The sequence below is a fragment of the Diceros bicornis genome, chromosome 15 (genome assembly GCF_020826845.1).
Source record: "Diceros bicornis minor isolate mBicDic1 chromosome 15, mDicBic1.mat.cur, whole genome shotgun sequence".
Classification (NCBI taxonomy): Eukaryota; Metazoa; Chordata; class Mammalia; order Perissodactyla; family Rhinocerotidae; genus Diceros; species Diceros bicornis.
Window position 1 is genome coordinate 9,309,639 of NC_080754.1, and position 26,806 is coordinate 9,336,444.

The 26,806-nt window shown below is 35.5% G+C and overlaps 1 protein-coding gene across 4 annotated transcripts in view; it reads right to left on the minus strand.

Annotated features, from left to right (window-relative positions):
- Positions 1-26,806, minus strand: part of CBLB (Cbl proto-oncogene B) — a 199,431-nt gene that overhangs the window by 16,746 nt on the left and 155,879 nt on the right. For 2 of the 4 annotated variants that reach the window (XM_058555729.1, XM_058555731.1), the window contains exons 13-17: positions 24,022-24,116; positions 11,661-11,807; positions 8,514-8,611; positions 8,268-8,399; positions 5,513-5,653 (exon numbers count right to left, since the gene is read on the minus strand). In XM_058555729.1, coding sequence (XP_058411712.1) covers positions 5,513-5,653; positions 8,268-8,399; positions 8,514-8,611; positions 11,661-11,807; positions 24,022-24,116 — 613 coding nt within the window. The remainder of the gene's footprint in view (positions 1-5,512; positions 5,654-8,267; positions 8,400-8,513; positions 8,612-11,660; positions 11,808-24,021; positions 24,117-26,806) is intronic. The other 2 variants (XM_058555730.1, XM_058555732.1) reach the window with 1 other exon arrangement.

Here is a 26,806-nt window from a genome sequence, read left to right on the forward strand (position 1 = left end):
TCCGTTCTTGCGTATTCTAAAACATCACTGATACAACATTAGGTCAGAGAAAAGATTGTTGTTTATAGTACATACACTTTATTTCCTTAAGGGTAATTTATAGGTTTGTCACATATACTTATGCTATTTCTAATCATCTATTATTTAAGGCCAAACATTAGATTCTGGATACATCACAGAGTCATAAGTAGACTAGAAAATATACAGTTGTATGATATTTCTCCATTAAACAATTTCATTTAAACAGTTACCAATAAAAATATTACCATAAATGCAAAATTACTAATTTATACTGGAGTTCTGTTCTGAATCACTACCGTGTTCTCTCTTGCTTTATGCTAAGTTTGCTACTGGTCAGATAGAGTGTCAACTAGGCTTCTGTAGCAAGTTGTCAAGTTGGAAGCATTCATGCTCCCATGGGGAAAGATATTATATACAACACAATTACTTCACAGAGTACAGTAATCACCAACTGACTCCTGATAAGGAAAATCTGAGAAGCATTAAAGTTTTTAAAAATAAATTCTTCAGAAACTAATTAAAGTAAAATTTTATATTCACACTAAGGATTAAAACATACAAATTGAAAACATCATAGCCAATGTACCAGTTATATAGTAATAAATATTTGAGAAATGAACGAATAAACGCGATGGGATTAATGTATTCTAAAAAGCAAAGTACTACTGCCTGTGATTTACAGTATGGTAATGCTAAATTGAAATTTTAATACATATTTCAGAGATTATAAAAAACTAAGGAAAGATTGGGAGGAAAAGGTTTGCTAACTATAAAAGAAGTGGGAACATATTCATCAATTAAAATGATGCTGTGTAAGAAGGAAACCTAGTAAATGGTTATCTCTGGAAGGAGGCATTACGGAATTTTTTTTCTTAATTCTTTTTTTTTTTTATTCACTATCTGAAACACTTCCAAATTTTTACTCAAGTGTAGAAAAAGAAGTAAATAAAATTGAACACTTAAAACAGCAGCATATTTCCTCTGGGGCTGTCCAAAAACCATCTAGAAGATTTATCAGTTGTCCTAAAGATTTTTTAAGAATATCAGTGCAAGATCTAATTGCTAGAACGGGTTTGAAGAGTCATTTAGGTGAAACAAAATTCCCCCCTCTCTCCTGCCCTCACTCTTGAACTCACATTCATAAAGTCCCTACTGTGAAGCGATCTGGCCACTGATGAAATCCTCCAGTGTTAGAGAACTCATTCCTCCTCTGAGATACCAGAATTCCTAATAATTTACGAAGCTGCTTCTTATGATGAATGAAATTTCCATTCTTAATTCCTCTCATTGGTCTTACTTCTACCTTCTGAGGAGATGTGGAAGAAATCTAATGCTTCTTTCACAAACCCTGTAACTGAAGACAACTCTAATATATATATGAAGGTCTTCTCTTCTCTTGGTTAAACATCTTCAGTTCCTACAATCTACTGTAGTTTACGTGGTGTGGTTGAACTCCCTTTACCATCCTGGCTGCACTCCTCTAGGAATAACAGCCCAACCCAGTGTCTCTCAAAATCAAGCATGCATCAGAATCACCCGGAAGGCTTGTGAAGACATAGATTGTTGGGTCCTACTCCCAGAGTTTCTGATTTAGTTTAAGTTCAGTGTGGATCCTAAGAATTTGCATTTTAAACAAATCCCCAGATGATGCTGCTGCTCTGAATTCAGACCACAATTTGAGAGGCGCTGCTCTAGCCCATCAGTCCTTCAATACCCCAACACACGGTGTCCACGCGGGCTGAGCACTGGGAAGGACCTCTCCTCACCCCTTCTTTGATTTGAACTCTGTAAGTGTAACCCTCAGATGGCATGAGCTCCCTTGGGTGCCACATCACGAGAGTTTTCATGAAGGTCGTAGTCAACAAAATCCCCTAACACCCCTCTTCAATAACTGTTGCTAATGATCCACATTTTCTTTGTATTTTACTTATGCAATTGCATTTCTGGATCCAAATGGAAAACTTTCATTTCCTTTTAATAAAGTCAATTTTGCTAGCTTTTAGAGTTGAATTGTGACTTTAAGATTGGATAAGGACTTCAAAAGAGATTCCAGGTTAGAAAAATAGTGAAAGAAAAGTTCAGGAAGGGCTGCCTGCTATGGTGTGTATTTTGTGGCCTACACAAAGGCTTGCAGTTACGGGGATGAGCAGCCTTAACTACCGCTTGGGCTTTGCTCCTAGAGCACTGGCTCTGGCACAAAGTGGAGGGAGGGAGGCCTATTTCAAGCTGCCAGCACAAAAGAAGTGCCATTTTGTAATTTGGACAAAAGCACTGGCATATGCTGGCAGTAGCACTGGGTTTGGAGACAGGAAAGTGTAAAGCTTTTTTCGAGGACTCTTCAGGTTTTGTTAAGACACGACTGGCCTGTCCAGAATAGATGGCTCACGCACAGCCGTGGGCATTACTATCTGCCAAAAGAAATCTTGCACGAAGCCCTAAAATAGAAAACTGATAAAAGCAGCATGAGGGCTGTGCCCCTGCTTTGCTTCCCCCTTGATCCTACAGGAGTCCTAAGGACCCTTTGCAGAAACATGGGACCCTGCAGTTTGAAAATCGCTCCTATAGGGAAGTCGTCAGCTGTAAGGCTGGAAAGGTGGACTTACTCAGGTATGCAGGGCTGAGTGCTGGAATCAAGAGGGAGGTTCGATTAGGTATGTGATACAACACCATGATAAAATCCAACCTCTGTTTCTAAGACTTCCATCCTTTGTCTTTGATTAGGGAGAACGATTTCCTCAAGGAAACTAGATCTCAATCGTGTCAGGAAAGATTCATCATTACACTGGACTAAAATTTTACAGATTGACAAACAGTGAAAACAATAGTGGTAAAATGCTCGCACAGTCTGCTTTAATTGAGCAGTCACTTTTGTTCACCTGCTATGGTTCTGCAACTACTGAGTTAAACTTGCTGTTAGCATTTATGGAGTATTCATGAAGTTTGTGGTTTGCATTTATGGAGTATTCATGAAGTTTGCGGTTTGCATTTACGGAGTATTCATTTCATGAAGTTCAGTTCTCAGGGTGAGGAGCTGCTGTCCTGAATCTTCCATTATACTTCTTCAGTTAGTACAATGTACTAAATACTTTGCAAAATGATACTCAAATGTTTATTTATGAGCCAAAAGAAACCAGCATGTTATACGATATTACATAGTAAGAATTAAAATATTTCTTTTGAAAAGGAGGAGAGCTAATATATGTGGTTTAAAATTGAATAAGAATAGTTGTCTCAATGGATCTCATAAAGGATCTGGCAACGGACTAGAAATTTGTCATATTGATGACATGAAAGTGGAAAAGGAAACAAAAGTTGCCATTTTTTTCTTGGAAGTATTTATTATCAAGGGATATGAACATGATTGGGAATGGACTAGAAGACCTCCATGCATAAAAAGGGGTCAAGAGGGGCCGGCCCCGTGCCCTGCTGGTTGAGTTCAGTGAGCCCCGCTTCCACAGCCAGGTTCATAGGCTCAGATCCTGGCGCGGATCTACACCACTCGTCAGCCATGCTGTAGTGGTGACCCACATATAATATAGAGGAAGACTGGCACAGATGTCAGCTCAGGGCTAATCTTCCTAAAACAAAAAAAAGAGGAAGATTGGCAACAGCTGTTAGCTCAGGGCTAATCTTCCTCAGCAAAAAAAAAAAAAAAAAGAGTTTGAGAGAGTAATAATAGGCTCAAATGACACCGTTTCAGCCCCATGTTGGCCTCACACCATAGATTAAGGATAACTGCTGCTGAGCTTCCTGGCACCCAAGGAAAATCAAAACGAGCAAACTTATCCATCAAATAAAACAGTTTATACAACTTTCGTTTCATCTAGATAAAAGGGGGCATTTTCATTTTGAAGTAGTAATTTTTTTTTAGTAATTAATCTTGAGAGGATTTTTTATGAAGATTTCTACATAAAGCACAATGAACAATAAAATTATGATAAAGTAAAGAATTAAAACATTTTATAATTAATTCTGTTGATAAAAACAGGTAAAAGTGTGTATTTGTGTAAAATGTTCTCTTCCAGCTCCTGGAAAGCTTCACTTAATTTTGAAAGAAGGCACTACATTAAGCTTTCGTTTAATGGGGTTTAAATCACATATATAAAAGGTGATAGGTACATTGTAGGAATCCGACCACAAACTCTCCAGAACTTAACCTTGTCAAAGGTTAAGTCAACTACGATTTAGAATGATTCATTTTTTAAAAATGGTAAAGTCCATGATAAGACAAAGACCTGAATAAGTGTAAGTGAAAAAGATAGCAAAATGTTAGCATTCATATACAGCTATATAAATAAGAGCCTGAAAGTTACGCGCGCTGTCTGCTTGGAATAGAAGGCTTATGACCCTCGACTGATAGCATCCAGTGAATTCATGTGCTCCAGGAGGGGAGGGAGGCATCTAACAGTGGGTGACACAGGGACAATTCAATCAATATTTACCGATGAAAAATTAAACTCAAAATTATTTCTTGAAAATAAACTACTTTTAGAAACTGAAGCTATATATTCCAAGTTATATGTCTATAATTTGTGCATCTTCTCCACAAATCATTTTCCAAGTCATCAAAGCAAATGAAAAAAAATCTGAGAAAAACGAATCCTAAAGGTGAATGACAATGACAACGGTTAAGACGTCCAAGTTTTCGCTGAGGCAGACAGGTCGCCAGAGGACAAACTGAGCACGCTGAACACTTCGTGATTTATCTCACACAGAAATGTAAAGAGTGGTTAACAAAGAAAATCTTCACCCTGTGTTTAACCAACCAAATCGAGGAGGCAAACATTTCAGAGCACAGACCACAGTGTCACCAACAGGACTGACTGGCACAGTTAATATCAGTAATTCAACATAAGTGAATTCTTTCTTCCTGGTAATTCTGACTAACAGAGTGAATGGTTTACTAGTCTCTTTATTTTTATTTCTACTCCTCACTTGAGTTAAAAAAAGGTATGTAGTAATTTTTTCTTAAAGACCAATAATTTTAGTAGTTACCCTGAGACATTAAAAATGCAGATACTTCGAAAAAGTTTATCTATTAATGTTAGAACAATGCAATTTACCAAAATATTATGTTTTTGAATAAAATTATGACCCTAAAGCATATCTACTAAAATTTTAAAAACTATTAGAAAACAAATATTGCACTCAGAATCGAGAGACAGTCTAAATTTTGTCCCCATCACTATTTGCTCAATCACAGAGCCCTTCTGGTTCTTGGGACACCTTTTGTAACACAAGGGTGTTATCTGAACTGGATGATCTCTACAGCACCATTTCTAAATTCTCTGATTCCTTACTGCTTTTGCCATTTTTGTGATCCTTTTGGCATTAAACCAACTGACAAACAACCTACCCATGCTGTTTTCCCCACCCAGGGATTTTTCTGCTAGGGAGCTCGAAACCAAGAATTACGAACGCTTATTTGACAGTGTGATCTTAGAGCTATTTTTGCTTTAAGTGAAAAGTTTTCCTTGGTTTTCCCTCCTACCTGAAGGAAGAAGGAAAAGATCTTGTCCTGAGGATGGCCGGCTACTGGAGCCAGAGGGTTTTGAATGTTCGACGAGACTGTGCCTTGCAGGAGGTGGGGGAGGTGGGAGGGACGGGGGGAGGGCATCAAACGCATCTTCACCTGCATTGGAAGAAGGCTCAGGGTCAACAGCAGAACTTCATTAATCAAAACACAGTACCAGCCAAAGTCATGATGAACTTCTCTTGCTGCTAATAAAGAACTTCCCCTGCAGGGTTCATCCAGCAGCTCACCGACTTTGATAACGGGAGCCAATTATTTTGTGGGAATGTTTGGAGAGAAACACAGACACGCAAACACAGACGTGCATGTGAAAACTTTTTCTATCTCCCAGGCCTTTCTATTAAAAAGCAGCATTGTAGGTTATGAAACAGCCTCTTATTCACTTGTAACCTTTATATTAAGACAATGGAAGTTTGAACTAAAAATTATACGTCACCCCATCAAAACAGAATTCTTTGTGTAAGAGTTCACAGCCTCTAAATAGAAAATCACACTATGCACAAAAATTTAATGTCACAGAATAGTTCAGATTATCTTTTCAAGTTTATTCCACTGGATTTTAATTCATTTAAATTAATGTTCCATACATTTCATTGTCAAAATATATAGAAAATGCACCTACAGTAGAGGAATTTGGTATTTTTCTACTTATCAAATATCTCTGAAGAGGAACAGTTAAATATAGAACTACCTTTTGTGGTCCCAAAGCTAGTTACTTATATTTGCATATTTCCCAGATTTAGTAACTACAGAATACTGCAGCATGCTTTTATGTCTACTTATTTTTCCCCTGCCACATCTTACTATTCTACTCATATTTTCCCTTGATTCTTTAAAAAAATAAAATAAAACTGCAGCACACGTATTTTTGCAAGCAATCTCAAATACTCAGTGAATGAAACAGGGTATAAATAAACACCTACATATTCCAGTAATCAAAATTTACATGTATTTAAATGTATTGACTTAAACATAAAGGTATATTTTACAAAATTGGTTTTACCATTCATCCAGCTTGCCTTGCAAAAAATATTCAAAGTATTTTCTCTAATGATCATAAATATTTTCTAACTTAAAATATTTGAAGGTATAGGAGGAGAGAGAGAGCTTTGTTATTATTCCAGCCTTTGGCTATCTGCTACAATATTTTATCCATTCAAATCCTTTTTCAGCCCCTAAATGTCAGACACCATGATAGGCACATGGGTAATATGAAGATCAAAATCCTAAGGCCCTGCCCCAAGGAGCTTAGATTCCACAAGGAGATCCAAGAAAAGTTCACAAATGATTCACAGATGAAAGTCCCACAGAGAGAGCTATGCACTGTATGAGGGAAGAAAAATGGAGAAAGTGGCATTCAGCAAGGTGTTACCAAGAACAAGAAGGTCTGGGATTTCAAGGGCTCAAAACATTTTATCATCAAACGCAAGGATGGTGTCTTCCAGGGAGAGTGAATAGTATAAATAAAGCATGAGATGTACACAAAGAGCTAGAGGAAGGTGGAGATAAAACGACAGGTTGGAACATTTATCTGTATTGTCCAACGTGGTAGTCACCATCCACATACTAAAATTCAGTTCCACAGTCGCACACGGAAATATACAAATCCTTTACATCACCACACAACGTTCTACTGGACAGTGCTGATCTAGTTCACGAAGCTTGGGTAACAGGTCAAAAAACAGCGTATGGGAAGAAGTGGAAGGAAGAAAAAGACTAGGTAAAGAAGGAAGTTAGGAGGCTCTTGTAATTCGTGTAGGTGAGAATAAAGCACTGAACTACAGAAGGAACAGGAGAAAAAGACGTTGCAGTTATATAACTGGAAACATTGGTTGATGGTGTTTGTGGAAAAAATCGAAAGGTTCATTTCATACTTCTGGCAGCCTAATAACCAATTCAGATAAGCTTATAAACGGACCCTCATCATATATTATTTTAAGCTATGGTGACTTGTTATTGTGAAGCCTTAAGGTGGGTGGAAGTTCTAACTGTCTTTCTCTAAACATAAGGTGAGAAGCTTCCTATTTAAAATTAATGAAATAAACAGACACCAGCACGAGCCAACTTTAACACACATACACACCTCTGTGTACCTTCACACGTGTAAACACAAAAACACACACACACACCTGTGTATACCTTCACACGTGTAAACACACAAACACACACTACTGTACTTCTTCATATTAAAATTTGAAACAAAGAAATTGAGATGCTTTGGATGTGTTGTAGTCGTAATGATTATAAGACAGAATTTATTCTCAGCTCTCTACAATAAAATATATAATTTTCCATAATGTAATTAGCTAAGTGGAACTGGGTCATTTTATGCTGAAAGAAAAGTAAGTACACATTCATTAAGAATTGTACTTAAAATCTCAGAGGAACACAGATGAATCTACTAGAACACAAGCACCTGGGAGAATGAACAATGCTCCCACAGGTTTTTTTAGCTGCGTTTAGTACATGAAGAATACGACTTGATAAAACCCTGACCAATGGCCAGCTATTTACGCCATTGCTTCAATCATCTAAATGGAATAATGGGCACATAAACTTGAGAGCCACCATCACCCGGAGAATCCACTCTAATTCAGACAAATTCACAACCTCGTGGGTCTGCATTAAACTGAAATCTGAATTCTGATAATTCAGATATTAACTGAAAGCAGAGGCAGGGTGGCTTGTTTGAAAATTTTGTAAAAGTTTCAACCTAATGGAGGGATGAGAAGATCATAATCAGAGGGCGTCCTGTTGAGTGAAGAACCATGCTTGGGATTGTCCCGAGTTGGAGGCCTGGCAGGTGGCAATGGCACTGGATCAGAGGCTGACTCAAAAACATCTCCTAGAGGATAACACAAAATCTTAATGTAGTTTCAGTACAACACTGGCATGCAATTTTGCCTTTAAATTCTGACCACTAAGAAGTAGAACACAAAGACATGTGTTGTATACCCACCCTTTAAATACATGCCTAACTCAGGGATGTTTGATTTCTTCATCTCTGACGATGTACCATGTGTCCCATTCAATACACAATGACCATCGTCACAAGACCTAAAGCAGAGATCAAAGGAGAACAATCATAATAATGAATTAAATTATTCATTTAAAAGTCATGCGGGGGTGATGGGAACTAGCTACCCTGCTCATACAATAAAGTTTGAAAATAAATATAATTAATTTCCTTTTCTGGAAAAAGTACAAGTAATGTTATCTAGATACTCTTACTCAAATACTTTTACAGAAGTAAATATCCCATGGAAGACAAAGAGTCTCTTTTTTTTTTTTTTTTTTAAGTGAAACCAAAAATTCCAAGGGCCACAAAAATTGTTGATATCCTAAATACATCTGTGAAATTCACATATCGTTTTGGAAGAGTTCACTAATAATTTGTCAAGTTTTTGAAGAAAAAAATGAAAGCAAAAAATACATAACAGTCCCAATGACTTTTTATTTGTATTTAACATTACATTTTTATTTCTGTAATTTAAGCTTTCCTTATAATAATCTAGAGCCCATCGAAGAAGGAGAATCATTAAACGTTCAGTAATTCATTAAAATTCTGACGGGCATATTCACAGACCTAGAGTCTAGGTATAATTTCACTGCTGCCATAAACAAAACTCTGGCACTTCTGACAACTGTAGAGAAATGACTTTAGCGAAGGCCTTGCGTACACGACACATATTTTAATCTGGTGTCTGTAAAGAATAATACTCACCAAAAGTATTTTTGTTGTTGGTATTAATCCTTTGGAATCACACTATGAACTACAATGAACAAAACTGGGGCATGGGAAGAGAGCAGCAGGAAGAAAAGATACAGAGCATATTTTGTCTTCAGAATATAACTGTATAACAATGAACTCTGCTCGCCAAGTTATTCTGCTCACAAAGAGCTATAGAAAGCAGAGTTTATATTTTACTTTTCTCTGATTTACTCTGACTTCTTGGGGCAAAATAAAAGTACAGACATAATGGAGGAGATAGTGGATATTTGAATAGTTATTGCAAGAGTGCTTCATCTGAAATTCATTTCCATTCTCTCTGGTGGCCACATCTCTTTAAGAGGCCAGATATGGTTCATTTAAAAAGAGTTATCATGTACTGAATTTTCATAATACTGATAGATTTTTACCGAAACTGAATTGAATTATTCATCTACTGTTTAACTTTTCCACATATTGACAATTTACTTCTGATATTCCAAAGGAAAAACAAAACAGCAGGAAAGGAAGTGTTTAACCTTAGAGAGTTCTCTGTAGAAGACATAAGAAGATACTTCATCCATCAGCTTTCAAGAACAAATTAGATAAAAAATTCACTCCAATTAAGTTTAGGGATTATCAACATTTATTACTTCTCTGTAACAGTAGAAAGATGGTAATGGTGGTCATAATTCAAATTTATTTTCAGGATTTGGGAGGCATGCCACCAAAAATCTCATCCAGTATGATATGACAATTAAAATTTAAAGTATTAAAATTATACCTCTCACTTCTCCAGCAATGAAAAAAATGAGATTCCCAAGGAGAACAAAAAGCCCATCTTATTTCAGTTTTTAAAAATTACTACACATTTATAAGAGCCAAAGGAACTAAAGTTGTAACAATTTATATTTGATGTAATGGAATAACTTTTTTCTCTAATAAGAGTAGTAGGCATTTGGTTCTTCTGATATAACAAACTGCCTCTCAGTTATTTCTTGTCTTCTCAATGATACCATTTTATCAACAAATGTCTTAAACATCAGCAACTAGCAAGAAATGCTTTGATTCTTGCTTTGACATATGAAGCCCTGGCCTGCAGAGTGTTAATAATCCTGGTTACTAATTCTGCAGAGTGTTGATAATTCTAACCAAGATCACTGATTAAGACAGATCTCTGGTTAAAATAAAGATTTGCTTCTCTTTTCCTAGTATTGCATTTTCTACCTCACTTTGATACTCGAAGAAAGGCATTAAAATATTTTTTAGATTTTTCATCTGAAAAGAACATTCCACTCATAAAATGCTTTCCGTTGACAGACTTGATCTGAAAAGGAAATGGCACACTAAGTAGAGATGACATAGATGACTGAAATGCTCAATGGCTCTCCTATCCCTCAGTCAATCAAGAGACGCTGGGAGGCAGGAAGGCCAGGCCCCCAGCCGTAGTTGAGCACTATTCTACGTGCCTAGCATAGCTCCAGTGATGGTATTATACAAACGAAACAGGAGCTCAGAAAGTTCTGAAACTGAGATTTGACTTACTGAGTACTTCATATATGTCAGATAAAAAATAAACAGAAAAATATGAGATTACAGTTTACTAATTCAATTATATAAATGCAGAATCATCCTTCTACTTAAAGACAAACTAATATTTCAATACACACCACCCACTTTTAATAAGTCTTATATAATACCTCAATCGGGCTGCCACTTCAAAGACCAAGGATGTGTCCATGATAGTGAGAATAAACAACTGACAGGAAGAAAAGAAAAGAAAACACTATTCCTCACATTCTTATCTGATCCAAGGAAGAGTAAAATAGTACCTGACAAGAAACAGTTAAGAGACACAATTTTTGGTTTTTCTTTTTACTTCTTCAAGATCTGAATAGGAGGAGGTAGCATACCAAGAAGGGAAATGAATATAAATTATACTAGTCTTTACATCACGAAGAAAAATCTAAGGAAGGTTGGCATAATACCTTGGTTTCTAAGGACTAATTTTTTTTTCATGGGATATGTGTTTAGAATTGATAAAATGCATTGAAAATAGCTTATTGAAAATTCATGAATCAATCATCAGTCCATGTAACCTAGAGCACACTTTTATTAGTGTATACTTGTTTTTGGGGGGGGAGAAGGGCCACAAAATGTTCCATCAGACTTACTAGTCAACTAATTTAGTCAAATGACTTTCTGATTAATGAAAAATATGCATCTTGTAGTTTTCTCTGAAAGTAATGCAGAAAAGAGTATACAGGAAGAGGAGGCTTTGAGCAAGAAATCAAGGATTTTTAACTAAATAGATGTGATTCAATTGCTAAAAACAATCACCACAAATGATAATGCTTATGCAGATGTGAGGTGATAAAAAGCTGCCCATTTTCTTACCTAAGAGGAGGTTTTACGTTATGACAATGAGATGGTTGTGGGTTCAGAGAAACGGGGTGGGATGAAGGAATCTTGTATTCATCATCTTCTTCTTCTACTGTGTCTCTTGTTTTCTCTGAAAGGGAATTTGCTAATGGACCAGTACACCTACCAGACAAAAAAACAAATCCAGTCTAGTTTAAGCATTATAATTTAAAACAGGCAAGTCTGATGTCACATAATCCAATCAAAGAAGCTACTTTGTCACTTGTGTTCATTTTTCAATTACAGGCTAACATCAGGAGGGCTATTTTTAGACTAAATACAAATGAAAAGGATTTTCAATCTTTTGTGAAGACTCTATTGATGGAATAAAAGAATTTCATACTTATAATTTTAAATGGCACAGTAAGAAAAACTAGTAACCTGTTGAAAAAATTAAAAGATCTTGGAGCTGTAAGAGAATGCATAAAATTATTCAAACCAAAGCTATTAAAATAGTAACATTTTGTTCCAATCTAACTTAAATGGGTAAATTAGGATGATAAATATATATACATATATATATATCTGCATGCTAGTTTTATATAACAATGAGGTCTTTATAGAAAAGTCAAACTCTCAGTCTCTTGTGAATATTACCTATAGTTAGAAAAAAAATCCAGTTTAATTAAATGAACCGATCCTTTCTCCTGTGAAGTTACAATTAAACTTGTTAATTTTTTTTCCAACAACAACTAAGAACTAAAAATGACTGGAACAATTAGAAGATAATAAGAGAACTTGAGTCTTTAAGGTAGAGTATATTATTTTTATGGCTTAAATTCCCTGGCTAAAGAAAAAAGAATGAAAAGGAGTAAAACAATCAAGTAATACTGAAAGAAATTTTCAAGCATTTTACTAATCCATGAGAGTAAATAAACAAAATAAGACAAAGACAAACAAACAAGCAAACAAATCCTACTGTTTTCACAGTTGTTACTACTGAGTTGAACCTAACCCTTGCTGAGGCCAGTGAAAAACACCATAGTAGAAATGCAGAAACTTGCCCTGACCAACTTGAGGACAACCAACCAGCCTGCAAGACCCTGGAGAAACACATGGATCCAAAGCTTTTTTGTTAATCATCATGAACCTCATGATAAATCTGTTTCATTAAAAAATTAAAAAAAAAATCTTTGTGACTGCAATTTTGAAGCACTTTCTGTAGAGGGAGCAAGAGGCCTTTGGTCTATGAGCCATCAAGACTGAAATAACTTTTCATTTTGATTTCTTCTCACTAGTTAGAATGAAAACACATTTAAGAGCTTTTCTTTGTGCCCATTACAAGAAGACCTTTTGAGAAAACTGAAAGGTTTTCAAGTTTCAACTACATATCTGAGTCTCTAGGAAGTTCAGAGATGAAAGAAAAATCTCTCCTAAGATTTATCAAAAGTGTATTTTTACCTGTCTTTGAAGACTTTTTCAATATCAGTTGTTGAACTCTTGTTTGTTTGAGCGACCTCGGAATCCAAACCACAGTTTACGGTGAGATGAAAGCAGTGACGTGGTGACAGAAAGTCCACCATCACTGCCCAGAGCACAAGCTCATAACCTTATTAATAACCTAAGGGTTACACCTACTATGGTGTGGCCTTGGAAGATGTGCATTCCACACGAAGGCCGTGAGCACGAGGACTGCAAGATGGTGATCTGATGGGGATTAGAGCAAGAATTTCAAACATTACCTTTCCACAGATTCTTATAAACATGGACATCAATTTAGCTAACTCTAGAATGGGTTCTACTAGAAAATGAGAAAAATACGCATACTTTCTATGCCTAACATACTTTCATTCATAATGAATCTTTTTTCCTAGGCAATTCAAGCATGTACTGTATAAAAGAAAAAGACTTACTGAGCAAACATTCAACAACCACGTCAATGTCAGGAATGTTCTACTACCTGCCTGATGCAGGTTACTTCCAAAGATTGGAGAGTTTCCAAAGAAGTACTGCATTACGAGACAAGTATGGACAATTTTTGAAACCACATCTGCTGTGGCTGATTCTATATTTTCTCTTCAATGATAAAGAATTTTATCTGGGTAATTTCCCCCTACTCTTTTGCTTTGCTGCAAATCAAAGGACGGAGTATTTCTGAAGGAAGTGAAAAGCAAAGCCCATCTAATACTTTATGGAATAATAAGGGCTTGCTGCTAAAACTTGTGAGTCATAGATTATTAGCTTAAATGGATTTTAGTGAATTATATCTAGAAATGAAAAAAGTTTTCAAGTGGCATTTGTATTTAAATCTGAAAGAAAAGCTTAGATATCCCATTTATCATCATTTGAATAAACTTCTAAAGAGTCAGATTTTATTTTTCATTATATTTTTTAATGCAAACTTCTTCTATCAGTATAATATTCTACTTAGATTAAAAATAAGCCAACTTAGAATATCATTCCAGTGCATTTTATTATTACATAAATTTTTATACAAAAATTGATTTTATCCAGTTCTGAAGGGAAAAATAAAAGTAGTTTCTATCGTAAAAAAATTGGAATATAACCTATGGATTTTGGATAATTATGTGTCAATGTAGATGCATCACTTTTAACAAATGTACCACTATGGTGGAGGATGCTGATTAACGGGGGAGGCTACACATGTGTGGGGACAGAGAGTATATGAGAAATCTCTGTACCTTCTCTTCAGTTTTGCTGTGAATCTAAAACTGCTCTAAAAAAATAAAGTCTTAATAAAAAATAAAAGAAGAGGAGGGTACAAATAAGATTAAAAAGTTGTAAATAAATTACCAAAAAAGAAATCTCAATTCATGTAAATATTCCTAAGTACATGGGGGATTTTTTCTCTTCACAAACTCATTGAAAAAGTAGGTTTAATTTTACTTGCAACCTAATAAGTGGTAAAACAATTAGTTTAAGAATTTTCATTAGCTATCATGTATGTTTACTTTTGGCAGTGGAGAAAATACCTAACTTCTGGGGCATGGGAAAATTTTCAGGCATTGATTTAGCTTATGGGAAATTTTTAGGATACCAGAGGAATAAAATAGAGCAAACTGTATTTGGCTGGTTCCAAGTTAAAACTGCCAAGTAAACCATCCTACCATTTACACCCATGACTTCACTCCCTTTCTGTTATGATCATCCATGCACAGAGTGTTCTGCATTGTGGCTGTTATTCCTGAGTTAATACACTGGTAATGCACAAGGACATACACCCTCAAAGATGCTCAGCCATCCTCCCCGTGACCTCTACACCTCTTGTTAAATTCACTGTGTGTTAGTTATTTGAGCCTTCAGTGAGAAATACATCCATTTTCTGCACATGCACACTTGAAACAAACCATGAATATATTTCTAATGCTGTTCTTAATTAGTGGTTTTTAAATTTCGAAACTGACGGCTCACTGAACCATTCCTCTACAGTATACACCCCTATTCCTGGTGCGAGAGGCATACAATCAGAGGGGTCACCTTCTGCACATTCCACTGGCTTTACCTATATAACTTATACCTCAAACATCACCCTTGCCAAGTCCTTTTCTTTCCTTCATTTGAGCAATTTCTGATACCTCAATTAGTCCATCAACTTTTCCAGAAAAAAAAGCAAAGTAGAGATATCCATCTTTATTGTTTATATATGAACCTCCTGTGACACTGCCCCACAAAACAGTAATTTTCTTTCAACTTTAATCTTTTATACTATGTACATTTAGTGTATGTTCATTCACTGACATCGTGTATAAAAAACACGATGAGTTGCAAAATGCTTAAGGGGAGACCCGGAGTCAACACAGGCCTGGCACGGTGTGTGTCCAAGGGAGCACTCACAAGCTTTCAGACAAAAATAATGAGTGGTTATTAGAGAAATACATGATCAAGCTGTTAAGGAAAAGAGAAAAATCATTTTTAGGATCCTTTCATAATCTAGAAAAGCATTTTAAATGTGATATATTATTTTGCTTTCTACATGCAAAAATTTTTCTTTAATATGTGAAGGCAAGGTTTTAAAAAATATCTTTTATTAAAACCAAATTTTCAGAGCCTGCCATAGATATTAGTCTATATTTCTTGTATTAACTATCCCAATCCTAACCTAATACCTAAAATTTGGTTAGAAAACACCTAAATCACAGAAATGATAGCCCAGAGAAGTGGTAAAACAAACCATAGCTCTATTTGAGATGATGGTTGCACACGTGCCACACACAAGTCATTTCCTCAGTACATCAGAGTGAGCTTTATAATGTACATACTGATTTTCATGGTTCTTTCATGATATCAAGAAAAGTCAGTGTGGTATATTATTAGGTTTTTTTATTGTGGTATATTATTAGCTTATATTAATATAAGCTTTAATTATAAGCATTTTCACTGACGTTTTTAAATTGGAGAAACAAATTTTAAGTTACATTTTTAAAATAACTTATTCAGGACCAATATTCATTTCTTTTTTTTTGTGAGGAAGATCAGCCCTGAGTTAACACCTGATGCCAATCCTCCTCTTTTTGCTGAGGAAGACTGGCCCGGGCTAACATCCGTGCCCATCTTCCTCTACTTTATATGGGACACCGCCACAGCATGGCTTAACAAGCGGTGCGTCGGTGTGTGCCTGGGATCCAAACTGGCAAACCCCGGGCTGCTGAAGCAGAGCGCGCGCACTTAACCACTGTGCTACCGGGCTGGCCCCCCAATATTCATTTCTAACACTTTTTGGGGTCTGCTTTAGAAATCAAGAAGATAGATGTTGAGGAAACTAATACTTTTCTTGAGAATCTAATTTTCCGATACATGTTGAACAGTCATGACTTCACGATATTTGAATTGGCATTATTTGTAACTGCCAACAACTGGAAACAATCCAAATGTCCCTCAGTGGAGGCATAGACTAAAAAATCCATGGTGTGTTGTACAATAGAACATCTACTCTGACCAATGCAAAGAAACAAATTATTGATCTACTTGGCAACATGGATGCATCTCAAATACATTATACTAAGTAGAAAGAAGCCAGTCTCAAAAGGCTACATACTATATGATTCTATTTATATAACCTTCTAGAAGAAGCAAAGCTATATGGACATGAATCAGATTGGTAATTTTCAGGGTTTGGGGTGAGGGGGGAAACTGACACAAGGCGAGGGGAGTTCAGAGTGATGGAATTCTTCTGTATCTTGATTGTGGTGGTGATTACATGACTATTCATTTGTCAAAATTCACAAAACTGTGCCTGTGTGTGAAACAGAGTGAATTTTGCTGTATATAAATTATGCTTTAACAACTGGAAAAATTTCATTTTAAGATTAAAAATTGATTTTAACTCATTTAAGATATTGCAGATAAGCATCTTTCACAAACAAATATGCTTAATATTCTTAGTGGCCTTCAAATCACTTACTTAATTCTATTTGAGCCTACAGAGAAATGTTAACAGAAACATAAGCAATGCTTAAACGTGGTAGAACAGGGGAAGATGCCCTCATTTAACACGAAAAGAAAATCTCATTTTAACCCTACACACTTTCTATCAATGGATCAAAATGTTCATGGAAAAATGGAGACTATATGGTAGATTACGCCTCTAATATGACAAAAAAGAGAGTATAAGAAATATAATTTAGATTGTATATTTAAGTAGAATCTAATGGCTTACATTTCTGTTGAAGGCTACCTAATTATTTGTGATCATAGATCAGTTTTATGGTAAATTACAGGTACCAGATTTGTCAAACTACTGAGATTAATGTTAATATCAGTTCTCATCAGAGCTTTCAGCCAGAGAAAATGAAAGATTAGTGGAATTAGTGGCATTCCCTCACCCAGATTATAGCCATCCTCCAAATGTCATTTTCCCACAAAAGATGAGAGGGGGATTACAATTCTATCTGAATTCAGAAGTTATAATACTAAAATAATGGAGAAAAATAATGTCCATAATATTTATTTTGTACTCTTTCCACACTTTACTGCTCTTTCTTTTGAGACTAGTTTAAAATGATACACTTGTAGCCCTCAATTCTTTTCAACAATGTGTCAACAAGTAGATTTTAGGGATTCACCACAGAATGCTAGAAAACCTGTGTGAGGATGGTCAAAGCTGCTTTGCAGGAGATTTGGACAAAATTTTATTTTTTTCTGCATAATTTCATTGATTTATAAATTAAGTCTGAGTTTCAAATACTAAGTCATATCAGTAGGTCAAACCAAATGCACATCGTTTCTACAAGATACATCAATGAGAGAAGAATGCCACAGCGATCACAGTGAACAAACTGAAGGACCCCTTCCACATCATCCCCTACATGTCCTCTCAACCGTTCTTTATAGGAGACTGCCATCTTCGATAACAGCGCACCTTTCCATCTACCCAAGGTCAAACAAACAAACAAACAAACAAACAAAAATAGTGCATCATCTTGGCAAGTCTTAAAAAGATTTTAAGGTCCTAGAGTGAAAGCTGGTGAAAAACTAATAAAAGAGCAACAATGTTCACTAACTAGAGTTAAGAAAATAGAGTAGCTCTTAACTGCAGCTTTATCTTCCATTAAAAAAGTTGGTTACCATTTTTTCTTATATTTAAATCAACGATACTAATTTCTTATCATTGAACACAAACAGGATTAATGTAAAACTGAAGTATATACTGTCTACACAAATCCTCAGGTGAACAGTAACCAAACATGTTCTCCTGATCTTTTGACAGTGAGCACAGGTAATGAAGCCAGGTAGGCACCATATACATGATGAAAATTTGCATCAAGCTCATTGCCCTTAAGTTTTTTTAAATTACAATTTGATATTTGTTTTAATAGCTCCTGTGGCTTAGTAATTTTTTCTCTCCTTTCTCTGTCATTTTGCTTTCTAGTTAAAAACAAAGCAAAACAAAACAAACAAAAACTTTCCCCTCTACCATGAGTTTGTCCATCATTTCAGTCAAACTGGTCTAGCTTCACAGTTTTACATTCATCTATCTATGGACCATTCCGGCCACTATTTATAGACAAGCAACTCACATGCCCACATGCACAGATGCTGATGCTGTTTGGAGGTGTGGACCTCTTAGATAACTCTCACTGGAAGGTGGCAGTAGTTGAAGATGCATTCACAAATCCACATGTCTAGTTTATTTTCCCCAGCAATTTGGCATTTAAAGAGAGATTATGATAATAACCAATACCAGATAATGTTTACTAAAATTTTACTACACAGAAATGTTCTAAATATGTTTTCTACAATATCAACATTTTAGGGGCAAATGGATAGTCTTCTTCAAGGTAATATTTTAATATAAGTTCCTATATTGCTAAAAATCTCACAGAATTACATTCATATGTCTAAGAATATAACGAATGTATTAAATTTGAGCACTGGGCATGTGGAAATGAATCTACCAGCTGTAGATAGTACCTAGTGAAATAATTACCTCAATACAACATAAAGTTTAAAGCTCAGACGGCATGTCCGACCGTCCCCTCAACCCCTCTATTTGGATGTGTGCGTGTAATACGCATCCCAAACTCAACAGATCCGTAAGTCTTACCTTCACCACCTCTGTCCCCTGCCCACACCTGCTGCTTCTCCAATCTCCCACACTTTGGTAAATGGCATCAACCATTTACCCTGTTCCTTTAGCCAAAAACCTATGTAAGGGTCATCCTTGATTGCCATACGTCACAGACACCCAATTTATTATCAGGTACTGTTGAACCAAAATGCAACTCAAAGCTGACCAGGTAACTCCAGTCACAGCCCTGACTGCCTCTTACCGGCCTACCACGTCAGACGACCCACTCTCCACGGGCCTCCCTGCTGCCACTTCTGCTGCCCTAACGACAGTTCTCCACAGAGCAGTCAGTGAAACTCTTTAAAAACACAAACCAGCATCACGTCATAACGCTCATCAAAACCTTCCCGTGGCTCCTAAAACTAAGCAAAGTTCTTATCACGGCTTTAAAGTCAGCACAGGACTTAGCCCTGCGCACCTTAGTCAGCTCCAGCCACCTTCCCTTCTTGCTGTTCTTTGGACATGCCCAAGGGATTCACCTGCCTCACTGTTGGGCACCTGAGTTCTGTCCAGATTTCATGCTCTTCACCCGATAACCCCATGGCTTGCTCCCTTCCTTCTTTCAGGTTTCTGTTCAAATATTACCTTTCCTGATGACCTCATCTATCACTATTTACCCCCTTTCCTGCTTTATTTTCCCTCCCAGCGCTTACTACCACCTGACAACATACAAGCTAGTTATCTGTTCACTTTCTGTTCTCCCTAAAGTGAGCCACAAATTCCAATGAGGATGGGATTTTATCTTGTTCATGCTGAATCTCCAGGCAGTACACGCAACTGAATGAAAATAGGACGTTTGGGCAAAATCTGGATTCTCTATTCACTGAACCTGAAATATTAGCACCTTATCTGTTTAGAAAAATATATATAACAATGATCAACACCACCACTTCCAACAACAAAAACCCCTTTTTACAAAAATATGAACCAAGTAATTGGTTCACAGGTATTTGAAAGCTTAAAATTAATATGTCAAAAGTACAAAAGGTTCATTTCTTAATGACAAGACACAAAAAAATTTCTAAAAAAAAAAAAAACCCGACATTCCTCAGCTTTCCAGAACATTATCTTACCTGGAAGTAATTACTCCATTATTACTTGCAATAATTCCTTTGCTTATTTGCCAATATCTTGTGTCAAGTAAAATAAATATTTTTAACTGTTTAGGGTTTCATTTAATTTAATTTACAAAGATCAAATTATTTCCACATGAATATAATGTAGTAAAAATTTACACTACAAAGTAAAAATAATCCACACAGTATTTTTTTCATTCTGCTCCTAAAAAATAATAATTACTTGTTTCAAGCTTTTATTTAAAAATTTATATTTATAGCTAAATGTCAATATTAAATAGAAACCATTTAGAAAAACAATTTCAGAAAAAAAAGGTAAATCTATATACATTAGTACAGTTTTAGCTTACTTTTACAATGGTGTATTTTTTAAAAACAAATTCTATATTCTAGGTCTCAAGACGAATTACATACTAAAAGTCACATAATTGCAAAGTTATAGTTTTGTATAAATACTATCACAGAGTAGCCTCTTACAAGTAAATGGAAATCAGAGCAACAATATCAAATAATTTAACATGTATACTTTAGTTAATACTTATAACAACAGGACATACATTTAAAGGTAAATGCTAGCTTTGACATTACTGAATCTAACATTGGGGTTTTCAACATTTGTGAGAACTGCAGAAGCCTATGTTAGGTAATAATTTGTAATTCTGTTTGGCCTGATTTTGAAACATGCACTAAGAGTCTAACATGCAAACAGGTACTTGAACATCAACATCCCTCTTTCAGTGAGTGACGTTTTGCTAAGACCTCTGTTCTGTGCCCCTCCAGGGCTGAGGGTCTATACTCATTGTACTCTGGTTATATACTCTAATGAGGCCAAAGGAGACAAAACATAAAAAACAAAAACCAAATGAATAAAAAGAACCGGGGCAGTAATCCAGCTCATACTGACTTCAGCAATGGGATGAAACCAGCCAACTATAAATGAACATTCAAGTTGCCAAATATTTCATAAATAATTAACATTATAGATGAGTACTCCTTAAAAAAGATTGCGTAGAATCTAAAAAGTTGAAGCTCAAAAGGATTTCTGAGATCATTTAAGATAAACAGATCCCCTCAATTATCAGATGGAGAAACTGAGGCCCAGAGAAGTTACTTTGTTCAAAGCCAGATAAATACTTAATGTTGGAGTCAGGTCAGCGACCAAGTCTGATTTTATTTTCATGTTGACTTCAGAATTCCATGCTGGTTTCATAATAAATACAGTGCATAAATGATTAAGAAAAATACCTATTAAAATATTAAGGGACAAAGGAGGGCATGAAATTATCTCTACAATATATTTAAATCACGTAAAAAAAGGTGTACAAAGAAAAAATGTCAGAACATTAAAACTCTTGGCATTGACATTTGGAGTATATATATGCCTGTATTTATGTCTTTAATGTTTTTCTTTCTTTTATGTACTTTGCATATTTTCTACAACGAACAACTGCTACCTATATTGTCAGATTCAGAAATAAACTGGACAGATAAATGTGCCATTAAAAGCCAACACTTGGCTGTTAACCATGGTTAACAGTAAAATAGAAAACTAACTTGCTGTTAAGCACGCATTGCTAAAATATTTCTCTGGTTAAGTAAAGCAATTGCATTGTTTCTGGGGGAAAAAAATAAGAGTAAATGGAGAGAAAGTATACCCACATGCACTTACAAACTGAAATATTAGAAAACTATCGATAAAATACATTTTACTATGAATTTGTTATTCTCTATTTATAGAAGAAATAGCTACTTAATATGAAATACAAATGAAGCAAACAGCAACTCTGCCTCTTATCCTCCTTGTCAATATGAATTTAATAAACAGAATGTGAAGATTTCATTTTCTAATATTCTCTGAATTATCAAAGGTAATTGAGCTTAGATGTTTTATTACATATACATATATCCAGAGTTCATTTGGGGCTACAATATCATATTTTCTTACTGATTTCGAGTCTACTACACAGAATATGTGTATTTGCTTCCAACTTCTATGTCTGCTACATATCTGGCAGTTCCAAGAAAAGTTCCCACTAGAGAATGGTCCAATTAGCTTAGCTTTCCACCGTTCCTTGAATGATGAAATTTCACACTCTTGCTTTTTCTAGTATACTATCTTTTCCAATTGTGCCCATCCTTTGTGACTCAGGAAATTTCTACCCTCTCTATGAAATATCCTTGACTTACAAAGTCTGTAACAGCCTCTCCTCCAAGCTTATACAAAAACTAACAAGTTAGAACCATACAATTCAGTGCATAATATTCTCTAGTGGTTTCATGTATGTTAATTTTATTTTCTAAAGTAGATTGTAAATTTCTTGGGAGCTGAGATCTGGCTTATCCTTCTTCTGTATTCACATGTATAGTGGGAGCCCAGTGACCAGAAGAGGAAGGAGTGAAGAAGCTCTAAGACTTTCAATCGGAAATGAGGATCTTAAGCAGATAAAATTAAAGACAATCAACCAAGCAACCAGGTATTCTCGGTGTACTCACTATACAGCAAAAACAGGATGCTGTTATCGGAGAATCAGAGAATACAAGGTTTTTGTCCACAAAACCTTGTAATCCTTTTAATGTGGAGAGGCACTTTAAAATTAGAACACAGTAGAGCAGAGTACATAATTAAGCATGTAGAAAATACACTCTGGAAGAGGAATGAGAATCAGTCTTACTACTTATTCTGACTGAAGAAGTCACAGAAATTTTCATAAAGATAAATAGAGCCTGAAACATGGACTTTTAGAATAAAGATTCTGAAAAGGTAACGTATAGGAGGTAATAGCATAAAAAACTCACAAAGCCAGAAAAAAATCAAGACAAGATTAGTGTGCAAGAATTCGGAGTTACTGAACAACATTTTAGTTGAATAAAATTCTGTGGCTCTAACTGCTAGCAGAAGAGCACAGAATCCATTTAGAAGGAAAGAAAAAACAATGCTGGGTTTTGAGTAAGAAAGTGATCAGTGGAAAGCAGAATTTAAATTAAATCAGCTGCATGAATGAAATATATTGGAGGAAAGGCAGGCAGCCAGATTTAATATAAAGAGGAAGAAAATGGGAATCAGAACTGTTTTATCCCGGTTTGACTCGGGGAGACATATCACTTAACTGTCCGATGTGCCTCCTGTGCTCTTGTTTTTCAAATGAGACACCCGGGTTAACTCCTTTTCTAGCTTTAAAATCCATTGATATTAATTCTGAGATCATCTCATATGATCAGATATAAAGGTATTCCAGTTGTCTGGCTATGAGGTGAAGCTAGGGCAAGGGGGAAGATCAGCTGAATATGAAAAACGTCCAAAGAACAATCAGCAGGACTTAGTGGATGAATGGATTTGAGAAATGAGAAAACTGGAGGAACCAAAGATTATTTTATGATGTCATACAGGGTAGTTGGCATAAACGTGACCCGTCTGAGGAAGAGAGGTAAACTGTAAAGGAGAGCTTGTGTGCTTGCTACTCTACGTCTTCCTGGATGTAGGAAGCCTTAGCTTGCTCTCCCTGTGGCTCTATGTGTAATCTCAGAGTTTAGGTAAGTGTCACAGATGCTGTGGTTACCAGCAAAGAATCAGGAAAGATCTTGATTACTGGTACTTTAGTTTCTAAATCTGGCTGGATCATTTTTATTGGTGCGTTTCTATACACCATGTACTTTCTGTACTGAGAACCTCAAAACCACTATTTACCATATCTTTATGCATGGACAAGTGATCTCCAAATCCAATAAAACTCACTTGATGCTAGGGATAAGGGTGGCAGCTGGAGGAGGAGGAGAAAGCCGGGGAGGGACATCATATTCTTCACTTCCCAGGTGGCCATTGGAAAAGACCTGAAAGGAAATCAAAGGATTAGTTTAGAATTTAACTTCTGGAGGACCTTGAAACAATAACAGCTCTTAGAAAATCTATAATTTTGAAAAGAATATATAATTTCAGTTTATTTAAACAAGTGAAAAATCATATAATTTACTTAGGAGTCAGGAGCACCATAGTGATTATTTACCACCACCCAAAGTGGTATCAAAGCAAATGGAAAAAATACACCACCACATGATTCTTACACATATTGAGAGGGAGTGCTATCATTTCTATATACCAGATATAGATAGCTAGATAAACAAATGGTACAATTCCCCAAACATAATCAGTTTTTATTGACAAGTTAGCATTCTCTGTAAGGACTCAGTTGAAAAAAAAAAAAAAAAAAAAAAAAAAAAAAGCAGTACTGATGTGATTCTTATTTCAATTCCTCCCAAATGAAAGTATCTTAAATTATCTCTGTCTGGGGTTAGCAGAACATTTTTAAACTTCTTCAGAAAACAGTACATGAGTATCATCAGAAATGTCTTTGTTCTTTCAAGGCCGAAGCTTTGGCACTACTGGTAACTAGAGACCTGTCTGGCTTTCCAAGTGCAGGCAATTTTAAACAACGTTTTCAGTGTGTGAACAACACAAACCAAAATTGTTACCTTGTTAATAAGGTACCATTGAAAGGCAGTGTTTGATTACTCAGAATGTGGAAACTCTGATTTCCAGGTTGCTCAGTTACATGACAGGGACTGTCTGAAAACTGCTCTTTACTAATCCAACACGTGGAAAGTAAAGCAACTTAAAAGAAGAAAAAAGAGAATAACTTTGCAAAGACATATTCACAAGAAAAGATTAAACATATTTTAAGATCTTTAAGTAATCATTAGAGTTTTAACCTGGGGCTCTTTCCCAAACTCTTATTAATTCATATTTAAAAGATGTGGGCTGATGTAGGGGCAAAAAGGATGTAACAAAACTTGAATAGTCGTCGATATCCCAATCAGTGACTGCCAAGTTCTTTTCTTTCCCCTTCGCATTTCTAAAATGGTGCTGAAGCTTTAGAATGCAAAACTGAAAAGGCCATATCCCTCTCTATCAACTTAAAATAAGAAAAGGAACACGTTTAAAGAATACATTTGAAATATATCAATGTTCGCATTTCACAGCTACACAATCTAAATTTTATAGCATTCAAGTTTCACTCTAAAAACTAGGTCCTGTGCTGTAGTGTCGATTTCTCTTTTTCATGTCTCCCTTCATTAGATTCAATATACTATAGTTACACTATGACAAAATACATCTTTAAATGAAATGATTTTATCATAGGCTTCTGACCATAGACCAAATAACAGAACAAGGCAGTTTTCTGAAATTTGCTAGAGAGAAGAAATTTCTAAGAAGATATTAATCATTGCAAAGTTCAGTGAAAACCTTTAACATAAAAAAAGCCTTTTAACCAACAAATACATGTATCAAACCACAAATGCTCATTGTGATAATCAGCATTTAAAGTCATCCTTAATTGGAGTCCTGTGCATGCTGCCAGGATGGATACAATGTAAGATTTTTGCAATCAAATCTCCTTGAGGTTTCTGTCACAACACATTTAAAATTTATTCTGGAAAATAGAGTACGGATTTTATATGTAATAATTTGTTTTATTAGGAGAAAGTATCTAATGTACTGTTAATACCTAATAAAAGTTCAGCAATTATAAAATAAAAGGGAGATATGGGAATAATAGTTTCTGTTGTATTGGCTCTAATTTAACAATAAGCCAACCATAATTTCATACTCAGAACATTGTGAACATGTCTGAAAAGGAGTATCAATATAGTCAAACATTTATTGATACTAAAAATGCTTTCATCTTGCACATTAGGTAAATGGGAGAATAAATATAATAACAGAGCTTGCATTTTTGTGTACTACCATAAAATTCAACAAGTCATGCAGGTAATGATGTCTTTCATGGGTAAAAACCACGAAGCACAGTTAACGATGCAATTTATTCTCTAGGAGAGCAATAATCTAAGAAAGTTAAGTGACTTACTCCTAATTTTGTGAAACAATCTATTAATATGGTTTAAAATGCAAACAGCACTTTCTCTAACTGCTTTAGAACACACTGTTATTGACACACAGCAACTCCAGGATTTCTCTTGCCTTTGAAATGCCATGGTGTGTCTTTTCTGAACCATTCATTTGGTGCTTAGCAACTGCTGTTTATTTTGCTTATGTTCTGTGTAGTTATGTTCCGTAGAAGAGCATTCATGCCACACTGAATCTCTTTCAGGACAAAGACTGTCTGATTTCCTCATTTCAGAGGACACTCCTTCCGTGCTTTACACACAGTAGGGCTTAAAGGAATACTGACTGCTGATTGGCTTAGATAATCTTATTGATGGAGGCACTAACCAACGAAGTGACTTTCCTTTGGTACAGCTGGAACAAACTCATCAGTTTAGCGAAATTCTCTGGGCAAATACATCCAATCTGTTTAATGGCTGATTTTGTATACTGTTCTAAAATGTATACTGAGAATTAATAATATGCCTAATACCAAACAAGTAATTCTTCATAATTCTTTCCTAATCGATAGACTGAGATTACACATATGTGCAAACAGCAAAGGACCTAAATTTACAGGTAGTCCTAAAGTGATGTTCATATTTCTGTTCATTTAAAGCGCTCATTTTTATTATTTGAT